The 27370-nt window shown below is 36.7% G+C and overlaps 2 protein-coding genes across 7 annotated transcripts in view; one reads left to right on the top strand and one right to left on the bottom strand.

The window, feature by feature from the left end:
• The window catches only part of LOC123559959 (26S proteasome non-ATPase regulatory subunit 3-like), a 145935-nt gene that overhangs the window by 12885 nt on the left and 105680 nt on the right, over positions 1 to 27370 (top strand). The gene's annotated exons all lie outside the window — the stretch shown is intronic.
• The window catches only part of LOC123560994 (uncharacterized), a 121705-nt gene that overhangs the window by 91512 nt on the left and 2823 nt on the right, over positions 1 to 27370 (bottom strand). For all 6 annotated transcript variants that reach the window (XM_053552207.1, XM_053552206.1, XM_053552202.1 and 3 more), the window contains exons 2-12: positions 20938 to 21104; positions 20371 to 20504; positions 19563 to 19687; positions 18140 to 18239; positions 17375 to 17501; positions 16604 to 16683; positions 10995 to 11110; positions 9619 to 9748; positions 8993 to 9078; positions 7900 to 8043; positions 616 to 714 (exon numbers count right to left, since the gene is read on the bottom strand). In XM_053552207.1, the coding sequence (XP_053408182.1) occupies positions 616 to 714; positions 7900 to 8043; positions 8993 to 9078; positions 9619 to 9748; positions 10995 to 11110; positions 16604 to 16683; positions 17375 to 17501; positions 18140 to 18239; positions 19563 to 19687; positions 20371 to 20504; positions 20938 to 21104 (1308 nt within the window). The remainder of the gene's footprint in view (positions 1 to 615; positions 715 to 7899; positions 8044 to 8992; positions 9079 to 9618; positions 9749 to 10994; positions 11111 to 16603; positions 16684 to 17374; positions 17502 to 18139; positions 18240 to 19562; positions 19688 to 20370; positions 20505 to 20937; positions 21105 to 27370) is intronic.

Below are 27370 nucleotides of genomic sequence, written 5' to 3'. Positions count from 1 at the left end.
CTGCGCATCCGCGCAGTCTGGTCAGGATCCATGCTGTTCGCTAACGGTTTCTCTAATTGCAATAGGCTTTGAAAGCGAACGCGCAGTCTGGTCTGGATCCATGCTGGTCGCAAATGCACTATGTTGGTTTTCTCATGGCGCGGCTCAAATCTATAAGAAGGTCGTTTGGAGCATAGAACGAAACCATTTAAAAATAATAAATGACACCACTTACGCCCGACGCACTGGCTTAAACGAAACTCAATTATTGAAAAATATTGAATGAAAGGCTCAAAACTGCAACAGCAACGAAAAAGGTTTACAGGTATAAACCGCAACCAAGGATCGGTATAACAGACTGACCGGGTTCAATTAGTCTGATCATTAGAGATGAGGAAAGTGTAATTCCCCTCACTCCTTAATCTTTAGCCTGCTGTCGGCAAGTGATTCTGCCTTGAGTTTGCGACCAGTGCAGACCAAGATCCGTGCAGTCTGATCATGGTCTGCACTGTTCGCTATTCAGTCATTAAATTTTCATTGAACAGTCCTTTGAATAATAAAAAATGCCCAAATTCAATGATGGACCAGTCCATTTTAGAAATTTAACAGGCCAAAGGTTAATAACGATTTACGTACGTTTCTGTGTAGGAGGGGTGATCACTGCCTGGTTCACAGGGACTGTACAAACAACTCCTCTGCTGTCACTGCAGTCTCCAAGCTTCCATCGACTTCCGTCTGTAATAACAAATAAAAAAATATATTTGGTTAGATAAACGTTCGTTCTCTGATGAGTGCTTTTACACGGTCATGTCGCCATATGTAAATTACAGTAAGAATATGCAAGTGTGTATCATAACTTCAATATTGTGCATTTTATGTATTTTGTTGTTGTTTTGTTTTTCGTTGGGTTTTTTTCAAATAAGTGTTTTAGGGTTTTGGTGAGCGTATACCAAGTTATATTTATGAGTTCCGCTATTCAAACAATAGACAGAGCTATTGGACTTACCCGTGTGTCGGCGTCCGCGTCCCAATTTGGTTAAGTTTTTGTATGTAAGCTGGTATCTCGGTAACCACTTGTTGGAATGGATTGAAACTTCAAACACAGTTCACTGGGATGAACTGACTTACACTGCACAGGTTTCATAATTCTACATTGTTTTTTTTTTTTACCAAATTATGCCCCTTTTTCGACTTAGCAGTTTTTGGTTAAGTTGTTGTATGTAAGCTGGCATCTCAGTATCCATTAACGGGAATGGATGGAAACTTCACTCATTTGTTCACTGTGATGATCTGACATTCAGTGCACAGGTTCCATATCTCTACTTTGCATTTTACAAAATTATGCCCCTTTTTCGACTAAGCAGCTTTTGGTTAAGTGGGAATGGATTGAAATTTCACAAATCTGTTCTGTGTAACAATCTGACATTCATTGCACAGGCTTGGCATTTTTACAAAATTATACCCCTTTTTAGACTTAGCAGCTTTTGGTTAAATTCTTATATATGTAAGCTGGTATCTCAGTACCCGCTTATAAATAGAAATGGATAGAAACTTCCAACACCTGTCCACTGTGATGATCTGATATGCATTCTACAGGTTACATAACTATCTATAGCATTTTTACAAAATTATGCCCCTTTTTCAACATTTATATTAATTCAGTTGACAAGGCTGTTGAATAATCGAGCGTTGCCGTACTCCGACAGCTCTTGCTTTTAGATTCTGATGCTGCCTAGAAATTAAGTTCTTTTTGTACCACTACATAATGTTTATACCACAACGTTTATATATAGAGGACATGAATGATGCAATGTAAAATATCTTCCACCGAGTTAACATCGGATACAATGCATTCGGGAAAGATAAAAGGTAAGGGCACATTTCCCGGAAGCACAGAGGTCGTTTTTCACGAGAAACGTAAATCTCCCACCACATACCATGTAGATATTTCACACCCTATAAACGACTGTATCCCCCGCTTCCTCTTGCGAGTGATCAAAACAATAAAATGACACGGAAAAGGTACGAATCGTCATTAAATTCATTATTTGGCTTTACACTCTATGTGTATTTAAGTTAAACGGTAAGTCTAACATAAATATGTGTATATGATGATATAATAGATGCAACTGACAGGTAATGTTTAAAAAATGTTGACTGATCACACTCATTGCATGAAAATTCTCTCGACGATGTCAAGAAATTGATGAATATCACGCCAAATTGATTTGTAATCCAATTATCCATTTTGTTTTCTGTAATAAGTATGCATACTCCATAAATGAATGTAAATAAAATGTTTTGTTTCTGTTGCGGTTTTGAATGAAATTAATTTTTCTCTAGTCGGTAAAAAACATTTACTGTATGCCGGCTTGCCAATTTGATATTTGATCTGAATTCGTATTTGCGAATGATACTGTATTCCATCTTGCGATTACAAACGGCGATTTATGTCCTTGAAATGCCTAAATGAAATAAAAAAATATGCATATAAAATTGTTTCTTTTAATCAGTCGTCATGTTTATACTGCCATTAAATGTTCCCCCCCCCCCCCCCCCCCCCAAATGCGATGCTTAAACTAATCCATTGGGGTGGTTGGATTCGAGTGTCTGTGACTCGCTATCCTATTTAATTAAATAATTAATTGAATGCTTCAGCATCGTTTACATGCAAGTGTTCAGAGTTGGCTTTACACTCATATACTATCATAAAATACGAATTAGAAACTGAATGTATACACAAGGTCCCTACCATGTCCTGCAAGAAATTAATCGTCGATCCCCTATGGAAATCGCACGAAGTAATGTTACCTTACGATTTCAAAATATCAGTGAGATGAGACAGGAGAGGACTATAGGTTGACCCCCGTCTGTCTGTCCGTCTGCAAGAAAATGATCCTCTGATTTAAAAACAACAAACAAAACTATTTCACCCGCAAGTATCCTGCGGATGAACGTATAAATAGAAAAGGGTAACGAATATATTATCGGAAAAGAAGATTAAGTCCTTATTAGTAATTCAGAGTTAACTTCATGGTGAATCAGTCAACAAGATTCAAAAGCAGCACAAAATAGCCGAATGGCCTAATGGTTTAACCCCGTTTCTCAATAATAAACTTTGATAAACATGTTATCGTTACAAATACAGCCGACATGTTTACTGACTGTCAAGATTTACCGCTATTTCTGATGTTAGAAATAGTTTGCATTTGATAGTGATAACGCACACACGCCAGGAATATGTCCTTGCGGATTTGGTCGTTTTCATTGCTTTTTACAGTTTACAGTTTATTAATCAAGTCAATGCCCATGCCTCTGACAACATTTGTCACAATAACAAGTCATAGTAACAAAATCAGATTGGCATGTAAAATCTGACAAATCGTTGCAGAAGTAACTGATGATGCGGAGGATGAGAACTAACTATTTATCTAAAAGTAGACATCATAAGGTCAGACAATTTGAGAGTATCTGGATATTTAAAATAATATTCATCTATATATTAAATATATAGATGAATATTATGTTGATAGAAAAAATATATATTACATTTTTTATCAACTTTGAAATATATATTTGTAATAAAAAGGAAATTCATCTCCTAAATATGTTACAATTACACAAATGACAAGTACTTTGTTCTCCTGCATTGTTTTCAAATCTACCCTTTTCTATTGGCAACATGATTCATGCATTTGAATTTACAAAGTGAAATGCTAAGGTCAAAAGGTAAAAGCTTGAAATATTTTTCAAATACAAATTCGTGTTTATACATTCTATAATTTAAACATTTGCTTAGGTTATTAACTGAATAGTTCCAGTTTTGTATAAACTGATCTTTAATTCAAGTGTTAACAGCATTTTAGAAGGAGTTACAAGAGCGAATCTTCTGATCTAACGACTAATTAGATATACCAAGAGAATCAAGACTTTTTTTAAAAAATAACATAACCAGTTAAATTTCTTGTTTTGCCTCTGAGACAGTGAGAGAAGTTCTGTACAAAATATTACAAATTTTATTTTCCTTGGAGCTTATTAACTTACTCCAAAAACTCCCTGAATTTACTAATAACTGCAAACATAGCTTTGCGTGCTTGATCAACTAAATGAGCCTCAGTTCTACCGAACTTGCCAATGAATGAAAATTGAATACCTAGGTATGAGAAGTAGCCAGCAATTTCTAAAATATTACCACTCTCAAATTGAAATACTGAAGCATTACGTATACCTCTCTTATTTTTCAAAAATATGACAACTTTAGCCCCTATGAGGTGCAATACTCTGAAATAGCATTAAGAGCTGACTGGAGATCATTAGGGGTCTCTGCTAAGGTTACTGTGTCATCAGCATACAATAGCAAATATAACTTGAAGAAGAAAACTTCAAAATCGTTATCACTTAACATATGACTAGCATTATCAGAAAATAACTGAAGACCATGAAATTTACTAGACAAAAAGCTATTAATCATTCCAGAATAAAAAAAAATAGAATAGGAAAGAGATTTTCACCTTGTCTAACTCCTGTATCACAAAAAATTCAGATGGAGTATTGTTTGATTTTACACAAGACTTCGCTTTATCATACATGTTGAGAATAATTTTAAAACATTTACCATCAATATTGTAACTTAGAATCTTTCGCCGCAGAGCAATACGATTGACTGAGTTGATGGAAATTTGGTTAATCCAAAAAAGCACAGTAGAGTTTTTTATTATTGACAAAATACATATCTATTAACAACTTTAAAGAAAATATATGATCAACAGGGCTATAATGTATTCTAAATCCAGCCTGTTCTTCACACAATATGTTATTGACCTCAAAAGTGTTTAACCTAGTGTTTTATAAAGATGTGAACAACTTTCCAAAACAGCTTAATATAGTTATGCCCCTGTAATTGTCAGGGTTATTAATGCTACCCTTGTTCTTGTACAAAGGTAAATAACATCATTACTCCAGATATCGGGAAAAATACCCGACAACGACAGACGACGGACACAGGGTAATCACAAAAGCTCTTCTTGAGCACTTCTTACTCAGGTGAGGTAATAGACCCTCATTTTTTTCCTCTAATGGCACTTCTGCTTGTAAAATGGGGACTTATTTCATTCTCAGAATGTATTTTCAGTAAAATAAGACAAGGTTCATGTTAAAGTGCATGTGTTTATGGCAAATACAAAGACAAACCTAAAATAAAGCTGATTACTGTGCGACGCTGTCAAGAAAGCGATCCACAAAGGATTAGTGAATTCAATCTGGCGCCGCTTCACCCCATTTACTGTTCATTTTCTCACATGTTATTAATTGCAGTTGCGATAATATATTAAAGTGGCATTATGCGCATCCTACTGCACAAAGTGTGTTTTTGGTGAATGTTTTATAAAAGTAATTTTGTTGCTGTGCATTTAGACGTGTTAAATTAACGATAATGCCGCATAAGTATTGAATTTATGCGTTAGAAATAAAATCTGACTATAAAATATAGTTCTTTTCTTCAATCTCCTTAGCAGTGATCTCCTTACCAATCGGGAGAGATTTCTGAAGTTGAAGGGAAGCAACTCCTGCTGCAGTTGACTTTTCTTAAAAGACTGCCCCACTTAAAAATAAAAAATTCATAATTGGAAAGTTATTATTTCGTACTTGGTAACAAGAAAGTTTGGAATATGGTAAAAGCTATAATGTCCCCACCCTTTTTACACACACATCTATCAGCTGGATTTTACTTGAAAAATGCCCAAATTCCACTTAATTGGTTGAAATCTAGAAATAAGTCTTTATGAGACATCGTCGCATTACGTCTCATGATGGTGAACATTTGTGCCAAATTATTTCAAAAATCCCTAATGTAAAGAAGTTATGGCACTGACACGAAACACAGATCATGTTCTCCTTAAGTGTAACTTAAAAGAAAGGAAGTATAAGGGCATTAACTACATAGCCGATGTTTGTATGAAAACTTTGGAGAGGTAGGTCAATAGCATTGAAGTATGCACGACCAAATATTGAGACACATATACAAACAGATCGAACAACAGACCGCATGTGATGCTTATACCGCCCTCCTAAACATTGTTGGGTTCTAAATATGAAGAATATTACAGAGATAGGAAACCCGACATTTGTAAAGAAGTCACTCACAACAGGCATACAGTCTATCTACCGACTCGCAAGCACTTGTACAGAAATTAAGCAGCAGCTACAGTCAGAAATAGCACTGAATCTTCTTTCCTTTACGGTTATAAACAAATTCGGGAATTTATCAATGATTTTATTTAATTTTACAAAACTAGTATTGTTTCTTTATCCATGAAACAGTGGAATTTACATATAGGTCATTCTTCCAGCAAGAAAATAAGTACTTGTGACGCCGACAATGTATAATTTCTGGACAAAATCAGTGATCAATCGAGTTTTTGCTATAATTCTACCTGTCATCAGACTAGCACATTATATACAGAAACAAGTCATGTTCAGGTTCTAATAAAATGAAAATATATATACCTTTAAAGCTAATCAGTCACTATAAAATGTTGTTTTTCAACGTTTAGCTGTCAGTTTATTGTTTTGATCACTCGCAAGAGGAAGAGGGGAAATACAGTCGTTTATAGGGTGTGATTTTAAAATACCACAAATTAAGGACAATAACTCCAGGGAAAATCACTGAACCATAACTTCCAACGATACACACTACTAGGCTATGCAGCAATAAGTCCTATGAAGTTAAGTGGAATTCTAACCTGTGGTTTAGAAAAAGTAGCACAGATGCAAGACTTTGACAAATTAATTGTCATGATCATTTATTCATAAACATGACGATAATACGTACAACTACTCTTTACTCTTCACACTAATCACTCGCCAAATTGTATACAGCAAGTAGTGTAAACACTGTAGAATATGAAAGATCAAGGGCCATTACTCTGCTGAAAATCAGGGTCATTACTCTGCTGAAAATCAGGACCATTACTCTGCTGAAAATCACTGAAGCGGAACATGCCGATGAAATGTATAACTGGGCTTGGCACTCGTAACACCTGTAAGGTTTGTGAAAATCTGCCCAATAGTGTTAGGGAAGTTTCGTAAATATAATAAAATATCAAATAAAGGTCATAACTCCCCTGAAAATCACTGAAGCGAAACATGCCAAGGAAATGCATAGTAAGACTTGGCACTCCTGTAAGAATTGGTGAAAATCCGCACTATTATATAAGAGAAGTGGCTAAAACATAAAATATAACAAATCAAGGACCATAAATCTGCTGAAAAACACCAAACCAGAACATGACAAAGAGATGCACAACTAGGCATAGCAATGATCACTTTTGTGAAGTTTGGTGTAATTCCTTCTGGTGATAATGGAACAGTTTCCTTGAAATAGTAGAATATTACAAATCAAGGGCCAAAAACTCTACTGAAAATCACTGAGCCAGAACATGTCTACAATATCCACAATGAGGTTTGGTACTGATAATTCATGTAAGATTTGGTGGAATTCTGCCCAAAAATAAAATACAAGTGGCTGAAACATCATAAAATTTGATGAATCAAGGGTCATAACTTCGCTGAAAAACATCAAACCGGAAAATGCCGAAAATATGCGCAATGAGGCTTGGCACTGATCATTCCTGTGATGTTTGGTGGAAATCCACCCAAATAATATAAGAGAAGTGGCCAAAACATCATAAAATTTGTTAATCAAGGGCCATAACTCCGCTAAATATCATCAAACCGGAAAATGTAGACGATATGGGAAGATTGGTGTAAATCCGTTTGGTGATGTCGTAGGAGTTTCCTGGACAAAGTTTGTGACAGACAGACGGACTGACGGACGGGTAGACTGCCAGACAGACGGAAAGCACTAAATCAGTATGTCTCCCCCACTACATGTGGAAGACATAGTTATCTGATTAGACTCACCGGCCACATTAGTCATCTTACTACTGTCTATAAAGCCACACTGAGTATCAGTCGAAGATTCTTTCAGTTTTTCATTCGACTTTCCTTTCTCAAAATCTCCAACTTCGTCACCGCTATCCCACTTAATTTTATTGATATCTTTGCCTGAAAAGTCAAACATGCAATATTTTTATCAAAACTTCTACCAAAATTAAACAAAATCGCATTACGGGTAACAAAGGGTTCAGATTCATTTATTTTTGTTTTTATTTGTTGGGTTTAACATCGCACAGACACAAGTGAAAGTCATATGGCAACGTTCAGGCTTTTCGTGGTGGAGGAAGACCCTAGGTGCCCCTCCGGGCATTATTTCATCATGAGCGGGCACCTGGGTAGATTTGTTTTTGTTTTTGTCGGGTTTAATGTCGCACCGACACAATTATAGGTCATATTGTGACATATCAGCTTTGTGTGATGGAGGAAGACTCCAGGTGCCCCTCCGGGCATTATTTCATCACGAGTGGGCACCTGGATGTGCACTGGCCTTCCATAAGCCAGTTAGAGTTAAATTCAACGCCCCGAGTGAGGCTCGAACCCATGGCAGTCAGGGGCAAGAGATTCTAAGTCAGCGACCTTAACCAATCTGCCACGGAGCCCACCTCACCCCCTAAGATTCACTTGACCTCTCCTAACATTGACCTTGAAGACAGAACGAACGACTCTGTGCACTGCACTCTGCAATGTTGTAATAAATACTTGTACAAAGTTAAAATAAAAGTGGAATAAAGGCAGCAACATTTGTGGAAACAACCGGACGGACAAACGGACAGTGTGATCACTATAGAGCTTTCACAAAAAGATGGGACCCTAATGCTATTAAGGTTCACTCATAAATTTATAACCTTATGTAGCTAACAGTATTTGGTGCTTCTGACATTGTTACACCAAACAAAAGTGTGTGGTTTTCTTCTAAATGGAATTCACAGTATACATACTAAATTACCAAGTATATGCCGCGTAAGTAGTTGAAAGGGAGGTGTCACATTTTATATTTTGCAATCAACATCACTGAAAATGATAAGCACAAGTACTTAAGATCGTACGTGGTACATACCGGACAATCCAAGCCAGACGGATTTTATTTCAGTCAAACTATAGTGATCCTTCAGCAACGTCAACATGTAATACCAGTCATTGTCACTGAAACGAAACACCAAATTATTGAACTAGTGTACAAAATGCGTGTGAATGTGACTATTTCTGCATTATATACAACTGTACTACGTAAACAAAGTCACAGTCTATGTAGTTTATTTCTCATGCAAGAAAATACCCATTACACTACCAAGGACATCTGCCTTAATAATCGCCTGACCAAAATATGATTAATTCAGTTCAAAGCAGGACATCTATTCAGAAGCAGGAATCTATTCCGATGCAAGAAATCTATTTCATAGCAGAATCTATGTTCCATAGCAGAATTTCTATTCCATAGACAGGGCCTCTATTCGACAGCAGGACCTCTCTTCCGAAGCCAGCAGGAACTCAATCCGTAACAGCGCCTCTATTTCAAACCAGGGTCTCTATAATCCACGGAGATATCCTCAGTAACTTCACTGAACTATAACATGTTTAAGAGTGTTATGAAATGTTGAAACAATAGAGAATTAATTATATTTTTGAAACTTTACCTTAAAATATAAAAAGTAAAACACACTGAAAATATGCCTTCATATTTACTTTTTGATTTCCAATAATTTGGTTGACCTCAGGTTGCAAAACCCTCTGGCTTCGTTCCATGTCGCGAAGTCCTGTGTATTCAACAGATAGCACGTCGTCTTATGCTTAATGTAGCCGTATTGACACGAACCTGGGGTAGAATGATTGTTTATTTTTAACCTTTAGCCTGCTGGCTGATCATGGTCTGCACTGTTCGCTATTCAGTCAGTAAATTTTCAGTGAGCAGCCCTTCGAACACTAAATAGTATTGCCCAAATTGAATGATGGACCAGTCCATTTTAGAAATTTAGCAGGCTAAGGGTTAAATTCCATGAGGAAGTATTCTGAGTATGAAACAAGATGAACTTGAAAAAGTAAAATACTGCTTATCGTGATGAGCTATATATTTCCATTAAGTGTAATAATAAACCATTGCAATTCCAAAGTTTTTATGCACCTGACGAAAGTACACGTTTGACTTTCATATGCATGTTTATCACAAACTGTTACCAGTTCAGTCTCAAGACACTGGGTCCAGTTTCACGGATATTCGTAAGTAGGTACAGCTAGTTTTAACAGAAATGAGGAATGAAGAGAAAAGTTCAAAAAAGAAAAAATATTATGCAGGGCGGACATGAAACTTTCTAAAATGAAGTCCTCATTTAAGACCTTTAAAACATGAGTTTTTAAGGCGCTATTTATTCAAACATATCTAGGAGGAAAGATCCCGAACCTACGTCTTCAAACGCAAAAATTAGACATTTAAATCTTACTGTAGTTAACTCTTTGTTTACAAAAATATAAAGACGCTCGGAATTTACAAATTTGTGCGTTGCATATGAAGATTTTGGGGGCGGATTTCCATTGAAATATATATAATTATATAATATGAATCCTGTTGTAGATTTCACAGTTTGTGTGCGTTGTTTTCTTAAATAAACTAGGTGAAGAGCCCTAAACCAGCCTGACCTCATGCATTGTGTTCGTAAACCATGAAGTTAGAGCCCCTAAACCATTCTCGTATTTGTTGACTGAAATTGATGTCAATTATATTGCACTGAAAACTGATTTCAAAAGACTTTATATGCCAGCATAATTCACCATTTTCGTATCTTTCTCGGGATACAATCCTCCAATCCGTTGGCATATGAACAGAAGAATGTAATGTAAGTCAGTGTGAAACATCGTTTAAGATCGGATACGTACACGCATATACACACACATGTAATTCAACATTTGGTAGTGGTTGATTTTTTTCATGGGAAGGGACCTTAAACGCCTCCCCACTCTCCCTTTCTACCTCTACTATTTATGCGCACATGAAAACGTGTTTCATTCATAGATCCTTAACAAATTAAATTCGCTACTACAATTTAAGAATAATTTTGCTGTTATACCTGGTTGTTTCCAGCACATGACCGAATGACTGGCGTCACAGTTTTCAGGTTTCCAATTCTTAATGCCGCTTGCACTAGTGTCGATCACAGCACAAAAAGTATCATTATGTACCACACTGGAAAAATGCAAAGAATATTAATTATGAGCAACACCAATCAACATTGATGTTAGCAGTGACATAGCGCCAACTGTTTCAGTTCTCATTCACCAAACCTTATCATTGTGAAACTCCGTATAGTAAACACTGTAAAAAAGCGGGCTGAATTTTAGCCGTGTTATATTTTTCATTATTTTAATTTTGTTGTACAAAATTTTTACCTCAGTAGTTACATATTATATATTTTGCTTGTAAAACGAGCAAAAATAAACTAAACAAGAGGACCATGATGGTCCTGAATCGCTCACCTGTCCCCACATGACCCAGTTTTGAACTGAGTATGACGTCGTTTTTTCTATCATTTGAAATAGTGACCTAGTTCTTGAGCACATGTGACCCAGTTTTGAACTTGATCTAGATATCATCAAGATAAAAATTCTTACCAATTTTCATGAAGATCCATTGAAAAATATGGCCTCTAGAGAGGTCAAAAGGTTTTCCTATTATTTGACCTAATAACCTTGTTTTTGAAGGCACGTGACCCAGTTTTGAACTTGATCTAGATATCATCAAGGTGAACATTCTCACCAATTTTCATGAAGATCTATTGAAAAATATGGCCTCTAGAGAGGTCACAAGGTTTTTCTATTTTTAGACCTGCTGACCTAGTTTTTGACCGCAGTTGACCCAGTTTCAAACTTGACCTAGATATCATCAAGATGAACATTCTAACCAATTTTCATGAAGATCCATTCAAAAGGTATGGCCTCTAGAGAGGTCACAAGGGTTTTCTATTTTTAGACCTACTGACCTAGTTTTGGACCGCAGTTGACTCAGTTTCAAACTTGACCTAGATATTACCAAGATAAATATTCAGACCAAATTTCATACAGATCCCATGACAAATATGGTCTCTAGAGAGGTCACAAGGTTTTGGTTGTTATTTGACCTATTGACCTAGTTTTTGATGGCACGTAATCCAGTTTCAAACTTGACCTAGATACCATCAAGTTGAACATTCTGACGAATTTTCATGAAGATCCATTGAAAAGTATGGCCTCTAGATAGGTCACAAGGTTTTTCTATTTTTAGACCTACTGACCTAATTTTAGACCCACGTGACCCAGTTTCAAACTGGACCTAGATATCATCAAGGTGAACATTCTGACTATTTTTCATAAAGATCCCATGAAAAAATGTGACCTCTAGAGAGGTCACAAGGTTTTGTTATTATTTGACCTACTGACCTAATTTTTGATGGCATGTGACCCAGTTTCGAACTTGACCTAGATATCATCAAGATAAACATTCTGACTAATTTTCATGAAGATCCATTGAAAAGTATGGCCTCTAGAGAGGTCACAACGTTTTTCTATTTTTAGACCTACTGACCTAGTTTTGGATCGCACGTGATCCAGTTTCGAACTTGACCTTGATATCATCAAGTTGAACATTGACCAATTTTTATAAAGATCCCATGAAAAATGTGACCTCTACAGTGGTCACAAGCAAAAGTTTACGGACACACGGACGCACGTACGCACGGACGGGCGACGGGCGACGGACGACGGACGCTACGTGATCACAAAAGCTCACCTTGTCACTTTGTGACATGTGAGCTAAAAATAATGCAGTAATACTAAAATAACTTCTTTTTCTGATGTTGTGACGCGCACCTGCTAAAGATGTAAACAATGAAATTATTTGACGGTATTTTGAGTACAGTAAGAGAATTTGACGAATGGCATACTGCAAAATAGAGATACATTAAATACTTTCATTATATTCTTAAAGGTTGTGATATAAATGTCAATGTGCCTGTAGATTACGACAAGCATTTGATTTACCAGACGTTGCCAAGCGTGTCGCCATTTTACGATCGCATGGTTGTATCATTTGATTTGCTTGGAAGTAGGGAAGATTGTTTGACAATATTCCTGCGTGAAGGTTGTATCATAATGTGTAACACTTTTACAGTACAGCACACCCTTAGGAGAAAAAACATATGGTCATGTGCAAATCTGACGAGAATCAAATTTTACAAACCAATAAAATAGACGAAACACCATCAGGATCGATGTGCATCACTGGAATAGACTAAACACTATCAAAATGTGCCTGCCATACTTGAATACACTAAACGCTATCAAAATGTACCGCACTGGAATAGACTAAACACTATCAGAATGTACCACACTGGGAAAGACGAAACAATATCAGTATGTGCCATACTGGAATAGATGAAACACTACCAGATTGTACAACACTGAAATAGAACAAACACTATCAAAATGTACCTGTCATACTGAAATATGCACAACACTGTAAAAGACGTAACAATATCAGTATGTGCCATACTGAAATAGAACAAGTGAATGAAGTATTGCCATGCAATACAAAGTCCATTACTGGAAGGCACCTTATTGTTTCTGCTGCAGTATAACAATAATGAATTGATATACGTCAATGATGTATAAACAATATTGTACTATATATACAATATGTTACAACAAAAAACTTGGATTAAAATTTGCATACATAAAAACCTATAGTTGCTTTCATATGGATTTATTTTGGCCAATTATGAAAAAGTAATCTTATAAGTTATCTATAGTAACCACAAAGGGAAATTAATAAAAAAAAATTTTTTTTTTTAAAAATCTATTAGAAAAAAAAATATATTACATAGAGGATATTACATGAGTGTCTTTCCATTTTGAATTTATTAAACAAGTTGAATAAAATAATAAAATGCGAGGCTCTTGAATAAAATAATAAAATGCGAGGCTCTGCCGAGCATTTTATTATTTTATTCAACGAGTTTAATAAATTCAATGTGGAAAGTCACAAATGTAATATTCTTTTTATCACATGTTAGTTTTTCCTTTTAAAACATCAGAAATTCTACATTCTTTTACTATTTAAACAAATCAATTTCACCAACGTCTCCTAGTCTCCTATACTTATAACGACGTCAACGTCAAAGCTTTATTACATTAGTGTATTATCATTTTTATTTAATGGCTTTATTACACTCCCGCGACGTCAAACATGTGATAAAAGTCCACACAAAACTCTTTACCAGGTAGAGATAGGTCAAAATACATCTAAAAATTCAATGTATCATGCATGTTGTACCACAGAAAAGTGGTCTCGATTTTTCCTTATGACCAGTAATAAAAAAGTAACAATATAATCTATTTATAGTAACAACGAATGGAGGTAATTCTTAAAACAAGGGTGCCTCATGGCAATGAACATTTGTGCTAAGTTACATCAAAATCCCTCCATGCATGGGAAGAAATGCTCTGGACAAAGTCATTCTTAAGTTTAACCTTTGACCTCTAAGTATGAATTTGACCTTAAACCTAAAGACTTGGTTCTTGCGCACGACAATCCGTCTCATAGTGGTGAACATTTGTGCCAAGTTTCATCAAAATCCCTCCATGCATGAAGAGAAAATGCTCCCGACAAAGTCATTTTTGTATCTGACCTTTGGCCTCTAAGTGTGACCTTGACCTTAGACTTAGGGCCCGGGTTTTGCGCATGACATGTTGTCTCATCCAGGGAAATATTTGTGCCAACTGATATTTAAATCCTGCCTTGCATGACAAAGTTTTAGACCGGACAAGAAAAAAATTCTATTGACATTTGATCTTAAAGTGACCTTGACCTTTAAGCCAGGGTTCTGGATGTTACGCATGACACGTCGTCTCATCATGGGGAACATATGTGCCAAGTAATATTAAAATCCCTTCAAGGATGGCAGAGTTATGGACCGGACAGGAAAAAAGCCCTGTTGACATTTGACCTTCAATTGTGACCTTGACCTTTGAGCTAGGGGTCTGGGTCTTGCGCATAACACGTCGTCTCCTCATGGGGGACATTTGTTCCAAGTGATATTAAAATCCCTTAATGAATGACAGAGTTATGGACCGGACACGAAGCAGACCCTGTTCATGCCATGTCTACATCTGACTGCTAAGTGTGACATTGACCTTTGAACTAGGGGTCTGAAAGTTGGGCATGACACATCGTCTTATTATGAGGTGCATTTGTGCCAAGTAATATTAAAATCCCTTCATGGATGGGAGAGTTATGGACCGGACAGGAGAAAAGCCGTGTTGACATTTGACCTCCAATTGATACCTTGACCTTTGAGCTAGGGATCAGGGACTTGTGCATGACACGTCGTCTCCTCATGAGGAACATTTCTGCCAAGTGATATTAAAATCCCTTAATGAATGACAGAGTTATGGACCGGACACGAAGCAGACCCTGTTCATGCCATGCTAACATTTGACTGCTAAGTGTGACCTTGACATTTGAGCTAGGGGTCTGAAAGTTGTGCATGACACATCGACTTATTATGAGGTACATTTTTGCCTAGTAATATTAAAATCCCTTCATGGATGGGAGAGTTATGGACCGGACAGGAGAAAAGCCTTGTTGACCTTTGACCTCCTATTGTGACCTTGACCTGTGAGGTAGGGATCCGGGTCTTGCGCAAGACACGTCGTCTGATAATGGGGAACATTTATGCCAAGAAATATTAAAATCCCTTCATGGATGGCAGAGTTATGGACCGGACAATAAATTGCGGACGGACGGAATGACAGAATGACGGAAAAGCGCATTCCTTTAGTCCCCGAAACTGGTTTTCAACCAGTAGGGGACTAATAAACACTATCAGAATGTACCACACTGGAATAGACGAAACCCTATCAGATTGTACAACACTGAAATAGAATAAACACTATCAAAATGTACCATACTGGAATAGATGAAACCCTATCAGGAAGTGCATCACTTGCATAGACTAAACCCTATAAAAATGCACCACACTGGAATAGACAAAATAACTGCCAGATTGTACAACACTGGAATAGACTAAAAACTATCAGAATTTTCCACGCTGGAAGATACTAAACACTGTCAGAAAGTGCCACATTGGAATAGGCTTAACACTCTTAGAGTGTGTCACATTGGAATAAACGAAACACTATCAGAATGTGCAACTCTGGAAAAGATGAAACAGGATGCGCAACAATGGAATAGAGTAAACACTTCCAGGACGTAAATGGAATAGACTAAACACTCTCACAATGTGTAAATACTCGAATTAACTAATCGCTGTCAGAATGTACCTCACTGAAATAGACTAATCACTCTCAGAGTGTGCCACACTGGAATAGACTAAACACTCTCACAATGTGCAAATACTCGAATCGACTAATCGCTGTCAGTATATGTCTATATGACTATGTCAGTATAAAAATCTTTCGAATCGAGACCATCTCAGTTTGAGAAACACATGAAAAGGGGAAGTAATATCAGTATCACACACACTGGAACAGAGTAAACCATATCAGTATAAGAAACACAATAATGGGAATGATTTAAAATCGTCAATGAGGCTGAAAACTGCGTCACTTTTTACTATTAATCTTTCAATTTTATTTTTTGACAATAACATTGATTTACTTTTTTTTTTAAATGAGAAAGACTTACGTATCAGAATCTGGAGCACCATCCATCCACCAGTTATTACTCGCCTCATATCTTGAAATACTAAACCACGAAGAACTTCTCTGTTGAATGAGACATGAAATACATGAATATTCGTGTAGAATCTAAGTCATTTAAGTTTATTCAGTACAGAGTGTGACGAACCCGGTGAATCTTTATAACACTCAAGGAGGTTTCATAAACTGAGAAGTGGATATAAATAGAAATTTAATCAAACCAAAATATTTATCCCTGAAATTAGGTTTTAAATGAAGGATTTCAGATTTTACTGTATATACAATTTGCAGATTTTGTGTAAACAAAAGATAAATGTGACCAATCATGATTTCTGAAACATACACATAAGAATAAACATCAATAGGAAAAGCAACGTTCTAAGAATGTAGTCTCTCAAATCAAAACACTAGGACAGTGTAAGTTTGATAAACATGCACACAATATTCATAGACAAAGTAATATATGCAGACGTAACGCGGGAAAAAATAACATTTAGCCTGCTGGCGGCAAGTGATTCTGCCTTTGCGGCCAGTGCAGACCAAAATCAGCCTGTACGGACGTGCAATGGTGTCATGAGGCGCCTCCATGGAACGGTCAGAAGGGAGTTTAAACCGGGTTATTGTGCACAAACACTCCATCTGTATCCCAACTATGTTCAAAATCAACAAAAATTTAGTGGTTACATTACAACATTTTTTTTTGCAATTCTTAAAGCAGAAGTCTTCCACCATATAAATCATTTTGAATAGATTTTACCGTGTCAAACTGGAAGCCTAACCATACGGTAGCCTTGTCCTCGTGATCAAGAAAATCTTTGAGCCGTTGCTGAGCACTGTCGTCATTTATTGTAATTAAATAAGCATCGTCCTGGCTACAAGTTGAACTGAAATTTAAAGTAAGACATAAATACCATATTTATATATGCTAGCACCAAATCATCATAACTTATACAAGTATACGTGTTATATATATGGCCGTGTTCTCAGAAGTCTGGTTTATTTCATATCACTGTTATTGTTACGCGCTGAGTGATGCCGAATGAGAGTTTGTAAAATGTGAGATGCGACGCTAGATATGCAAATGTTTGCACACATAACTCGTCTATCACTGCGAAAAAAACATTTAGCCTGATTTTCACCTCAATGATTAATGTTGAGTCAGTTCTTCCTTCCGATATGATATTTGAGCCGCACCATGAGAAAACCAACATAGTGCGTCTGCGACCAGCATGGATCCAGATCAGCCTGCGCATCCGCGCAGTCTGGTCAGGATCCATGCTGTTCGCTAACGGTTTCTCTAATTGCAATAGGGTTCGAAAGCGAACAGCATGGATCCTGACCAGACTGCGCGGATCCGCAGGCTGGTCTGGATCCATGCTGGTTGCAAACGCACTATGTTGGTTTTCTCATGGTGCGGCTCATTTTGTATTGTACTTTACGTGTTGTTTGGTTCATTTCGATTGTCTACTGAGAAAATATGAAACCAAGACTGCGGATCCGTAATTTAAAGACTTGTACTCACATAGCCTCGCTTTGTGTAACTTTATCGCTGAAGAATTTAAAACAATTTTCCGAATCGATTTCATCCCATCCGTTGTCTACGTCACATTTCATGGGCAGATCTAAAAGACACCAAAGCAGAGAATCAAAATCAGAACACTAAGCAAATTTTTAACAAAATACCACGATGTATTTCTGAAACATGTAACATCTGCTGCCTTTTAGAAAGTAAATACCACACGAAAGCAAAAATACATGTAAATGCAACAAATCGTCCTTTTTAATTGTTTTCAACAATAAACAGATTGAAAATTGTTAAAAATGTTTGTGTGTAATAATTAACAAATAATCAAGGCCTTCGAGTGGTTTATCGTCTAATTTACCACGGTTCTGAGTTCAGATGCGTAGGAATTGAACCACGAGGGCTTTAGCCCGAGTGGTTAAATACTAAAGCATGTGAACGATGTTTTCATTCTGACATGCTCATTGACATATTTTAATAAATATTATGCTGGACTTCATTTACCCGAGGAGTAATATATCGGACGTCATGCGGCAATTTGACGTCATCATTGACGTCGTAATGCTCTCTTACCGGTCCGCGCGTCAACCGTTGTTTATCGCAGAAATACAGAGCTTGATTTCCTTCTTTGTTTAAGTGGAAATCAAATCGAGTCATGTCAGAATATTTATTAAAATAACTTCATACTTGATATCAATATCAGCTATACACCAATAACTCATGATTATTAGTAATATATACAAGAATGATGTCAATATTACACGAGACAAACTAAAGGGCCATACCTCCAAACTTACTACTACTATTTGGACATAAAAGTTCCAAAATATGCATATGTCCACATCATGTTGATGCAGTATGACAAATTTCGTTTTAGTTGGACAGAAACTAAAAGTATGCGCATGTCCACTTCATGCTGATGAAGTACACTAAGTTTCATTTTAACTGTATGGAAACTGTAGCAGGAGATTACTACACAAGTGTGAAGGACAGACTGACAGGCACCGTAGAAATAAATATCATATGCTCAAAAATATTTTTATCACATCAGTAATACATCTGAATATTATAAATCACTTCATTTCAAAAGTTAATTATCAACAGTATAACAATGAAACTTATCTAAATTTATTATATACATATATTCAGACATTGTACTGTAGTCAGAAAAAGAAATCTGAGTGCCTTTATTTCCGAGAATGAAAGGAAAGTTCGATATATTTCAAACTTCCAATATTTTATGATTCTTTAAGGAAAAGCTGTGTCAAACATTTATTGGTGCATAGATATAGACCATCTCATTTACTTCTTTCATACCTTCATGGTAATCAATAAATAAAAAAAAAATGTAATAAATTATGAAACACTCACATACCGTTTAGGAGCCATAAATCTTTATCATTGAAAGTTTTTTCAACCTTACCTTTCGGTCGCTCACATATAAACTGTAGTGGCTGGTCACAGTTTTTGTCATTCAGAAGGTTGTCCCAAATTTCAGCACAGTCCTCTGAATCTCCGTAATTGTTTGGCTCCCCAGAACCCCAAGGTCTACGAATATATATTATGATTAAAATGTAATATTTTTGTGTGAAAAATGAAGAACTTGACTTTCATGTAGAGGATATTTTCGTTTCAGGGTAAGTATCTTTCCATCGAGTAAACATTAGATGCAGACCAAAAGTCAAATTCGTGAGTAAAAGATATTTCGACAAACTGTTTTTTTAATTTTAATTTACGTTTTTTCAAACAAGGTGACCAACCTACGTAACGTTTACTGCACACATCGAAACTCGCTCAAGTCAGGCAACATCCTTGCTTTTAATTCCCTTTGTACTAGTACCTGACGGACTTCGATTTATAACATAAAAAGCGCTGAAGACAGAAAAACATCATCCAAACGGGATTTTTTTCTTGGACCAAATATGTAAGTTAACTGGTCAATGTGTTTGAGAAAAGTATTAATAATGTCTGGCAGATGCTTTGTGTAGAGAAAAGCGTTCTTTTTCTTGTTTCCGACGTGCCGACGTGTGTTTTCTTAATAAACAGAAAACTATAAGCGAAAATGTAATTTTCCCGTATGGTCAGTACCGAATAGTTACGTGGACTGGCCTCCCCGTCAGTGGTTTGTTAGTGATACGTCGGCGAAATATATGAAAAAAAATAAATAAACGGAGCATCTAAGATCCCTCTCCTGTTTGCATTACCTAAACGTCTAATTAAAAAAAACTTACATGAAGTTGCCAGTTTCGTTCCTTGTAGTACCATCTGTCCACAGCCAGATACTGTCGTTCCCCGGATGTCTCTGAAGCCCTATCCACCATTCATAATGTACAGGGTATTTTTCTATCTCGTTGATTATCCATGCCTGATGAACAAAATTGAAGAATAAATATTTCTCGAAAACTAATCTTCTAATTCTCACCAGTCAACATGTATGAACGTGACTACGGGATTTTAGATGAGTACGCAGTTTTGGACTGGTATACTGTAGAAGCTAGCCAGTCAAATTCGGATCGACTCAATGAATTGGAGTTCAGTCTTTTATGGGAGCCGTACGGAATCTTGTCGAGTCAAAAACTTCAAGTTTTCTACTTTTTTCGGCGGATTTACAACACGACAAGTTGAAGTTTTAATGCCTAATTTCAAGTTGTCGCGTGTCAAGCAGGTCGGCAAGTCGATGGCGAAAACTGTTGAGCCAAGTTTCTACTTGGAATGTGCCCTGTAATCTGCCGTTTAATTCATAAAAAAAATAAAGAAAATGAGCTCAGTAAAAGTTTAGAGAAAGTATGCGTTATTACCTTTTCGTGTTTTGAATTTAATTTTAGTAGATCCCCATCACGTGCTTGACACGTGGCACGAGCCTCTTTCCATGATTTCATCCTTGTTGGCCAGAATCTGTAGCACGAGTTGCCCTCTGGTCTTTCCAACCAACGAACAGGACATCTTGTTGATACGTAACTGCAAACTGAATATAGGAATAATAAATAAAATTATTCGCGTTTCGAAATTACTTTTCTTGATAGTTTATCCTAGTACTAGTTTGGTTTGAAGTTTATGCTAGTATACTTGGGCGCTCTTTGTCACGTGAATTTCGTGAAATATTTCGGCGTATATAAGTGTGAACTGATATTGTTCTCACCACTCGAGGTTTATGATTGGCAGCAAACAGTCTGTAATTCAGTATGAACGATTCAGAAAATACAAACAAGGATTCGGAACCTGAATGACTTCTTCGATGAATAATTCTATGAATAGAAACATGAGAAGTGCGAATTTAGAGAAGATTCACAGAGTGAGCTGCAGTATACGACAGGAAAGAGGAAGGTTGCTGGCGATTTCGATGACGACAGAAAGATCCAAAGAATTGAAGAAAGAGTTAGGGTAGGCTCGAGAAGTTTTGAAAGAATCAGACACAGTCGTCTGTCAGTAGTTTTGGACCTGTGGACATTGCTGTAAGTCATTTGAATTTATTTTCATAATGTTGAAATCGCCCCATAGATGACCACAATGTATGCTTTACCATCGATGTTTATAAAACACAAGTCCGTTAATCTGCACGTTAATTCATGAGAACATTTATTACACAGGTTTATAGTTTAGAGCAGAGATCAAGCAATTTGTTATTAATCGTAAACAAATAAGCTATGTTACGGTGGATTTATCACATACTCCTGATATTGGACTAAAATAAGTATTTAGTCTTTTAATATAGGGTTTGTTGTGTTCATATACGTTTAAAATGCTAACTGGAATGTTCTCTTAGTCTTTTCGAAGCTTTCGGTGTACAGGTGCAGCCAGAGCTCCAATGGCGGGATTACAAACCGGAACTAGATATATCGTCTGCTATGTCTGTGGTATCTTGGGACGATTTGCTCGACAAGCTAGAATCCACAGTTGCAAAACCACTGACGAAAATCAACATCATTGAGAAGATGATAAGTATTGCTTTTATTCATATTATGCAGACGTTAAATGCCAAGCGAATTTCTGCAAATCTAACTTTGTGTTTCCGTAGCAGAAAACTCAGTGAAAGGCAGACTGAAAATAGTATTTCACATTTTGGAATTAATGCCGATACAGATATCCTTTCTGTGTTTCACTATGGATATGTTACTCTTTTTATCAAAAAAAAAGCCGCCGTCATTTGTTTTTAAAGAATAACAGATCTGATCTAGAAAATTTAGTGATTTTATTTTTCTGCTGTTAAAGATTTTGTCAAAAAGGCCTTCAAATGCGAGTCCTTTGTCGGTGGACATTCATCTTAAAAGAAAAGTTTGATTCTAGATTTTAGTGTATTTTAAACAGAGTAGTTTAATTTTATAATGTTAGTGAATTGTATGGACCGTTTTTCTAGTGAGTGCAATAAAAAGTTCCCTCTATACAATTAATGATTTAGGACCTCAGACACGGAGGCTTTCGACGCTTGTTCCGTTTCTTGGAAAATTGGAAACGATTGGTTAGTTCCGCCGGTATTTCTTATACTCAAGTGTCTAAATTTCTTCTTGTTTTGTAAAGCTAGAGGTACATTGAAACAGTAACATTGGTTGCTCCTTACCGGCCATGTAACCCCCAACCCCACCCTGCGTTTTGCGCACGTTTTGTTTTCAAAAGGTTTTAATCTTTGATTAACCAGAAACATATATATGCATGGGTATTACAAGAATTCTACATTTGGTACAGTAAAGTTTAAAACATTGTGGCAAGGATTTTCGACAGTTTGACAGTTAAAGTCTAGTTTGAGATATCCCCCTTGTTAAGTACCGTGGGAATTTTAGATGATTTCATTTTAGCAGATGTAATATCAATTAAAATTTATGTATCATCCTTGTGTAAACAGTGGTTGAAATACTATTGGTGTGTATATAGAGACGTAATTGAACATTTATATTAAAAAGGTCTGTTACAAATTATAAATCTGCTTTAAAGAGACAGTTGATCTATGTGTGTTTCTTACATTACATGCAATATTTACCCGCTGTTGATAACAGATTAATCCATTTGTACAGGTGTATCACTAGTGGTATGCAGTTTTTACAGTTACATAAACATCGTTATAAAGAGTGACAATTTAGTTTCACTTGTCTGCGTCTGTGACAGTGTATATCATATGATATTGAAATAATGCCATTTGTTTGCAGATTTGTTTAATACACACAGAAGATGAGAAACTGTTAAAAGATGAGCAGATATGATTTCACCGTAACTGTTTGCTTGTTGGAGGCAAAGAAACGTTTACATCTCTTGAATTTAAGAAGTTCCGTGACTGGTGTGAGAAAGTGACGTTACCTGGTTCGCCATTCACTGGCATTGTACTTGGTGTCTATAAGTGATAGCTGTTGCAGTAAGTCAATGTTAAACATGGTTTTTTACTCTATTAATTGGTAATATGTTCTGTCAAATGTACAAAATCCTTGTAACGATGATTGTTTGAAACTGTTTAAATGACTGTAAAAGAATAACAGCCAGAACGGTGGTAAAGAATTCTAATATTATGAAACAGTTTATTGAACATTTCTGAGAGCAGTTCCCAATCTGATTTAAGATTAGATTAATTGTTTATTTATTTATATATAATTATTTTTTCATTTGCCGGAATTTTAAGAATCAACGAATCACTAAGGATTTCAGAATGTCATTGTTAGATATAGTAATTGAAAGTCAGACACTGTTGTTCTTAGAACGGAAACGTATACCGGACATTCCTCCTGCCTTGTCGCTATCTTAGAAAGATATTTACGAAAACCACTTATATCATTTTCTTCAGAATATTTTTTCGTTCAGACATTTTCAAGAAAAAGCTTAATAAACGTATGTTTTGCGACGTGATTCAGACAGCCGCTTTCTTATTCTTCTGTTCATCTTGGTTTAAAACAAAAACTTCAGTTAGATGTTTGGACTTCATTCTTTACGGTCGGGGGCTGATACTATGGTTGCTAACAGAAGTACTTGTGAGAGGTTGTGGCAGAGACATGGCAGGTGGAAATGTGTCATCAAGAGATGGCTATGTGAAAGACTCTTTGAAAGATAGTCTTTTTGTCTCTCATAATTAAGACTTTTAAACATATCAGGTTGAATTTATTGCGTGTATTTTATTTTTCTATATGTTACACTCTTAAAAGGTGCTTGAGACTAATCACTTGAGGTTAAATAAATATGGTAATGTCACACTGGGTTTTATTTACATCGGAATACTGTACTTAGTGTCTTACATGTAACAGAATTATCTATATTGTTTAATTTACAGTTGCTGGTAGCGAATGCTGCAATGTATGCATTACAAGCAGTTGAATGCTGTGTTATGTGCTCTTCTTACAGTGGTATGCTACGTCAGGTTATTTTCAAGAAGCGGAATGCTGCATTAGGTTATCTGCAAGCCGTGGAAGGCTGCGTTATGTGCTCTTTTTACAGTGAAATGCTGTGTTATGTGCTCTTCTTACAGTGGTATGCTGCCTAAGGTTATTTTCAGGTGCGGAATGCTGTCTGCAGCGGAATGCCCGTTAGGTTATGTGCAAGAATGCTGCGTTTCGTGTTTTTCTTGCAGTGGAATACTGTGTTAGGTTATCTTCAGGCAGTGGTTTGCTGCGTTATGTGTTTTTCTTGCAGTGGAATGCTGCGTTATGTGCTGTTTTTGCAGTGGAATGCTGCGTTATGTTATCTGCAAGCAGCGGATTACTGCGTTATGTGCTGTTCTTGCAGTGGAATGCTGCGTTATGTTATCTGCAAGCAGCGGATTACTGCGTTATGTGTTATTTTTGCAGTGGAATGCTGTGTTAGGTTATTTTCAAGCAGCGGTATGCTGTGTTATGTGTTCTTCTTGCAGTGGAATACTCCGTTAGGCAATTTTCAAGCAGTGGAATGCTGCGTTATGTGTTCTTCTTGCAGTGGAATGTTGCGTTAGGTTATTTTCAAGCACTGGAATGTTGCGTTATGTGTTGTTCTTGCAGTCGAATGCTGCGTTATGTTATTTTCAAGCAGTGGAATGCTATGTTATGTTATTTTCAAGCAGCGGAATGCTGCGTTATGTGTTCTTCTTGCAGTGGAATACTCTGTTAGGTTATTTTCAAGCAGTGGAATGCTGCGTTATGCGTTCTTTTTGCAGGAACGCTGTATTAGGTTATTTTAAGAAGTGGAATGCTGATTTATGTGCTCCTTTTGCAGTGGAATATTGCGTTAGGTTATTTTCAAGTAGTGGAACGTGCGTTATGTGTTCTTCTTGCAGTGGAATGCTGTGTTATGTTATTTTCAAGCAGCGGAATGCTGCGTTATGTGTTCTTTTTGCAGTGGAATGCTGTGTTAGGCTATTTTCAAGCAGTGGAATGCTGCGTTAGGTGTTCGTTTTGCAGTGGAATGCTGTGTTAGGTTATTTTCAAGTAGTGGAATGCTGCGTTAGGTGTTCTTCTTGCAGTGGAATGCTGTGTTAGGTTATTTTCAAGCAGTGGAATGCTGCGTTAGGTGTTCTTTTTGCAGTGGAATGCTGTGTTAGGTTATTTTCAAGCAGTGGAATGCTGTCTTAGGTGTTCTTTTTGCAGTGGAATGCTGTGTTAGGTTATTTTCAAGCAGTGGAATGCTGCGTTATGTGTTCTTTTTGCAGTGGAATGCTGTGTTAGGTTATTTTCAAGCAGTGGAATGCTGCGTTATGTGTTCTTTTTGCAGTGGAATGTTGTGTTAGGTTATTTTCAAGCAGCGGAATGCTGCGTTATGTGTTCTTCTTGCAGTGGAATGCTGTGTTAGGTTATTTTCAAGCAGTGGAATGCTGCGTTAAGTGTTCTTTTTGCAGTGGAATGCTGCGTTATGTGTTCTTTTTGCAGTGGAATGCTGTGTTAGGTTATTTTCAAGTAGTGGAATGCTGCGTTAAGTGTTCTTTTTGCATTGGAATGCTGTGTTAGGTTATTTTCAAGCAGTGGAATGCTGCGTTATGTGTTCTTCTTGCATTGGAATGCTGTGTTATGTTATTTTCAAGCAGCGGAATGCTGCGTTATGTTATTTTCAAGCAGAGGAATGCTGCGTAATGTGTTCTTCTTGCAGCAGAATGCTGCGTTAGATTATTTGCAAGCAGTCGAATGCTGCTTTATTTGCTCCTCCTGCAGTGGATTGCTGCGTTAGGTGCTCTTCTTGCGGTGGAGTTTTAAGAAGTGGTATGCTGATTTTTGTGCTCTTCCTGCAGTGGAATGCTGCGTTATGTTATCTGCGAGCAGCGGAATGCTGTGATATGTTATCTTCAAGCAGTTGAATGCTGCGTTATGTGTTATTAATGCTGCGTTAGGTTATTTTCATGCAGCGGAATGCTGCGCTTTATGTTTTCTTGCAAAGGATGGCTGCGTTAGGTTATCTGCAAGCAGTGGAGTGCTGCGTTATGTTTTTTGTAAGCAGCGGAATGCTGCGTAATGTTGCTTTATGTGCTCTGCAAGCAGCGGAATGCTGCATTAAGTAATCTGCAAGCAGCGGAATGCTGCGTTATGTGCTCTGCAAGCAGCGGAATGCTGCATTAAGTAATCTGCAAGCAGCGGAATGCTGCGTTATGTGCTCTGCAAGCAGCGGAATGCTGCGTTATGTGCTCTGCAAGCAGCGGATTGCTGCATGATGTTTCCTGAAGGCAATGTATTCCTGCTGATGGGTTTGAGACGATTGGGCTTTGGTAATCTGATCGATGGTCTTTCATAGAAGTGGGATATTAATGTACAAGGTAACCACGGTAATTAAGTATCGTTAGTAAGTATTTCTTTGTTTTCCATTTACTGAGTCAATAATTTCGATACAGAAGACTGTTAGCATTTTCTCTCTTTGTTATCTCGATATGCTGCCAACTATATACCTTATTCCTACTTTTATTGTTTCTTTTTTGTCTTGTTGAAGGTAATTGAGATTAGAGAATAATTGATTTACTCACAGCTTTAGCGTGAGTAAATAAAATTATTCGCGTTTCGAAATTACTTTTCTTGATAGTTTATCCCAGTACTAGTTTGGTTTGAAGTTTATGCTAGTATACTTGGGTGCTCTTTGTCACGTGAATTTCGTGAAATATTTCGGCGTATATAAGTGTGAACTGATATTGTTCTCACCACTCGAGGTTTATGATTGGCAGCAAACAGTCTGTACCCGCCCTCCCTCCCATGATGTATGTTGGTGCTTGTATTTCAGTTATAGCTTGCTTCAATGAAACAAACTGGCCTGAAAATTTCTTGTCTAGAATATTAAGTTTATTTTATTATAAAATAAATGTTGTTTTTGGTT

The sequence above is a fragment of the Mercenaria mercenaria genome, chromosome 10 (genome assembly GCF_021730395.1).
Source record: "Mercenaria mercenaria strain notata chromosome 10, MADL_Memer_1, whole genome shotgun sequence".
NCBI classification, from domain to species: Eukaryota; Metazoa; Mollusca; class Bivalvia; order Venerida; family Veneridae; genus Mercenaria; species Mercenaria mercenaria.
The sequence above is the reverse complement of the archived record's forward strand: the minus strand, read 5'-3'. Positions and strand labels throughout refer to the sequence as shown.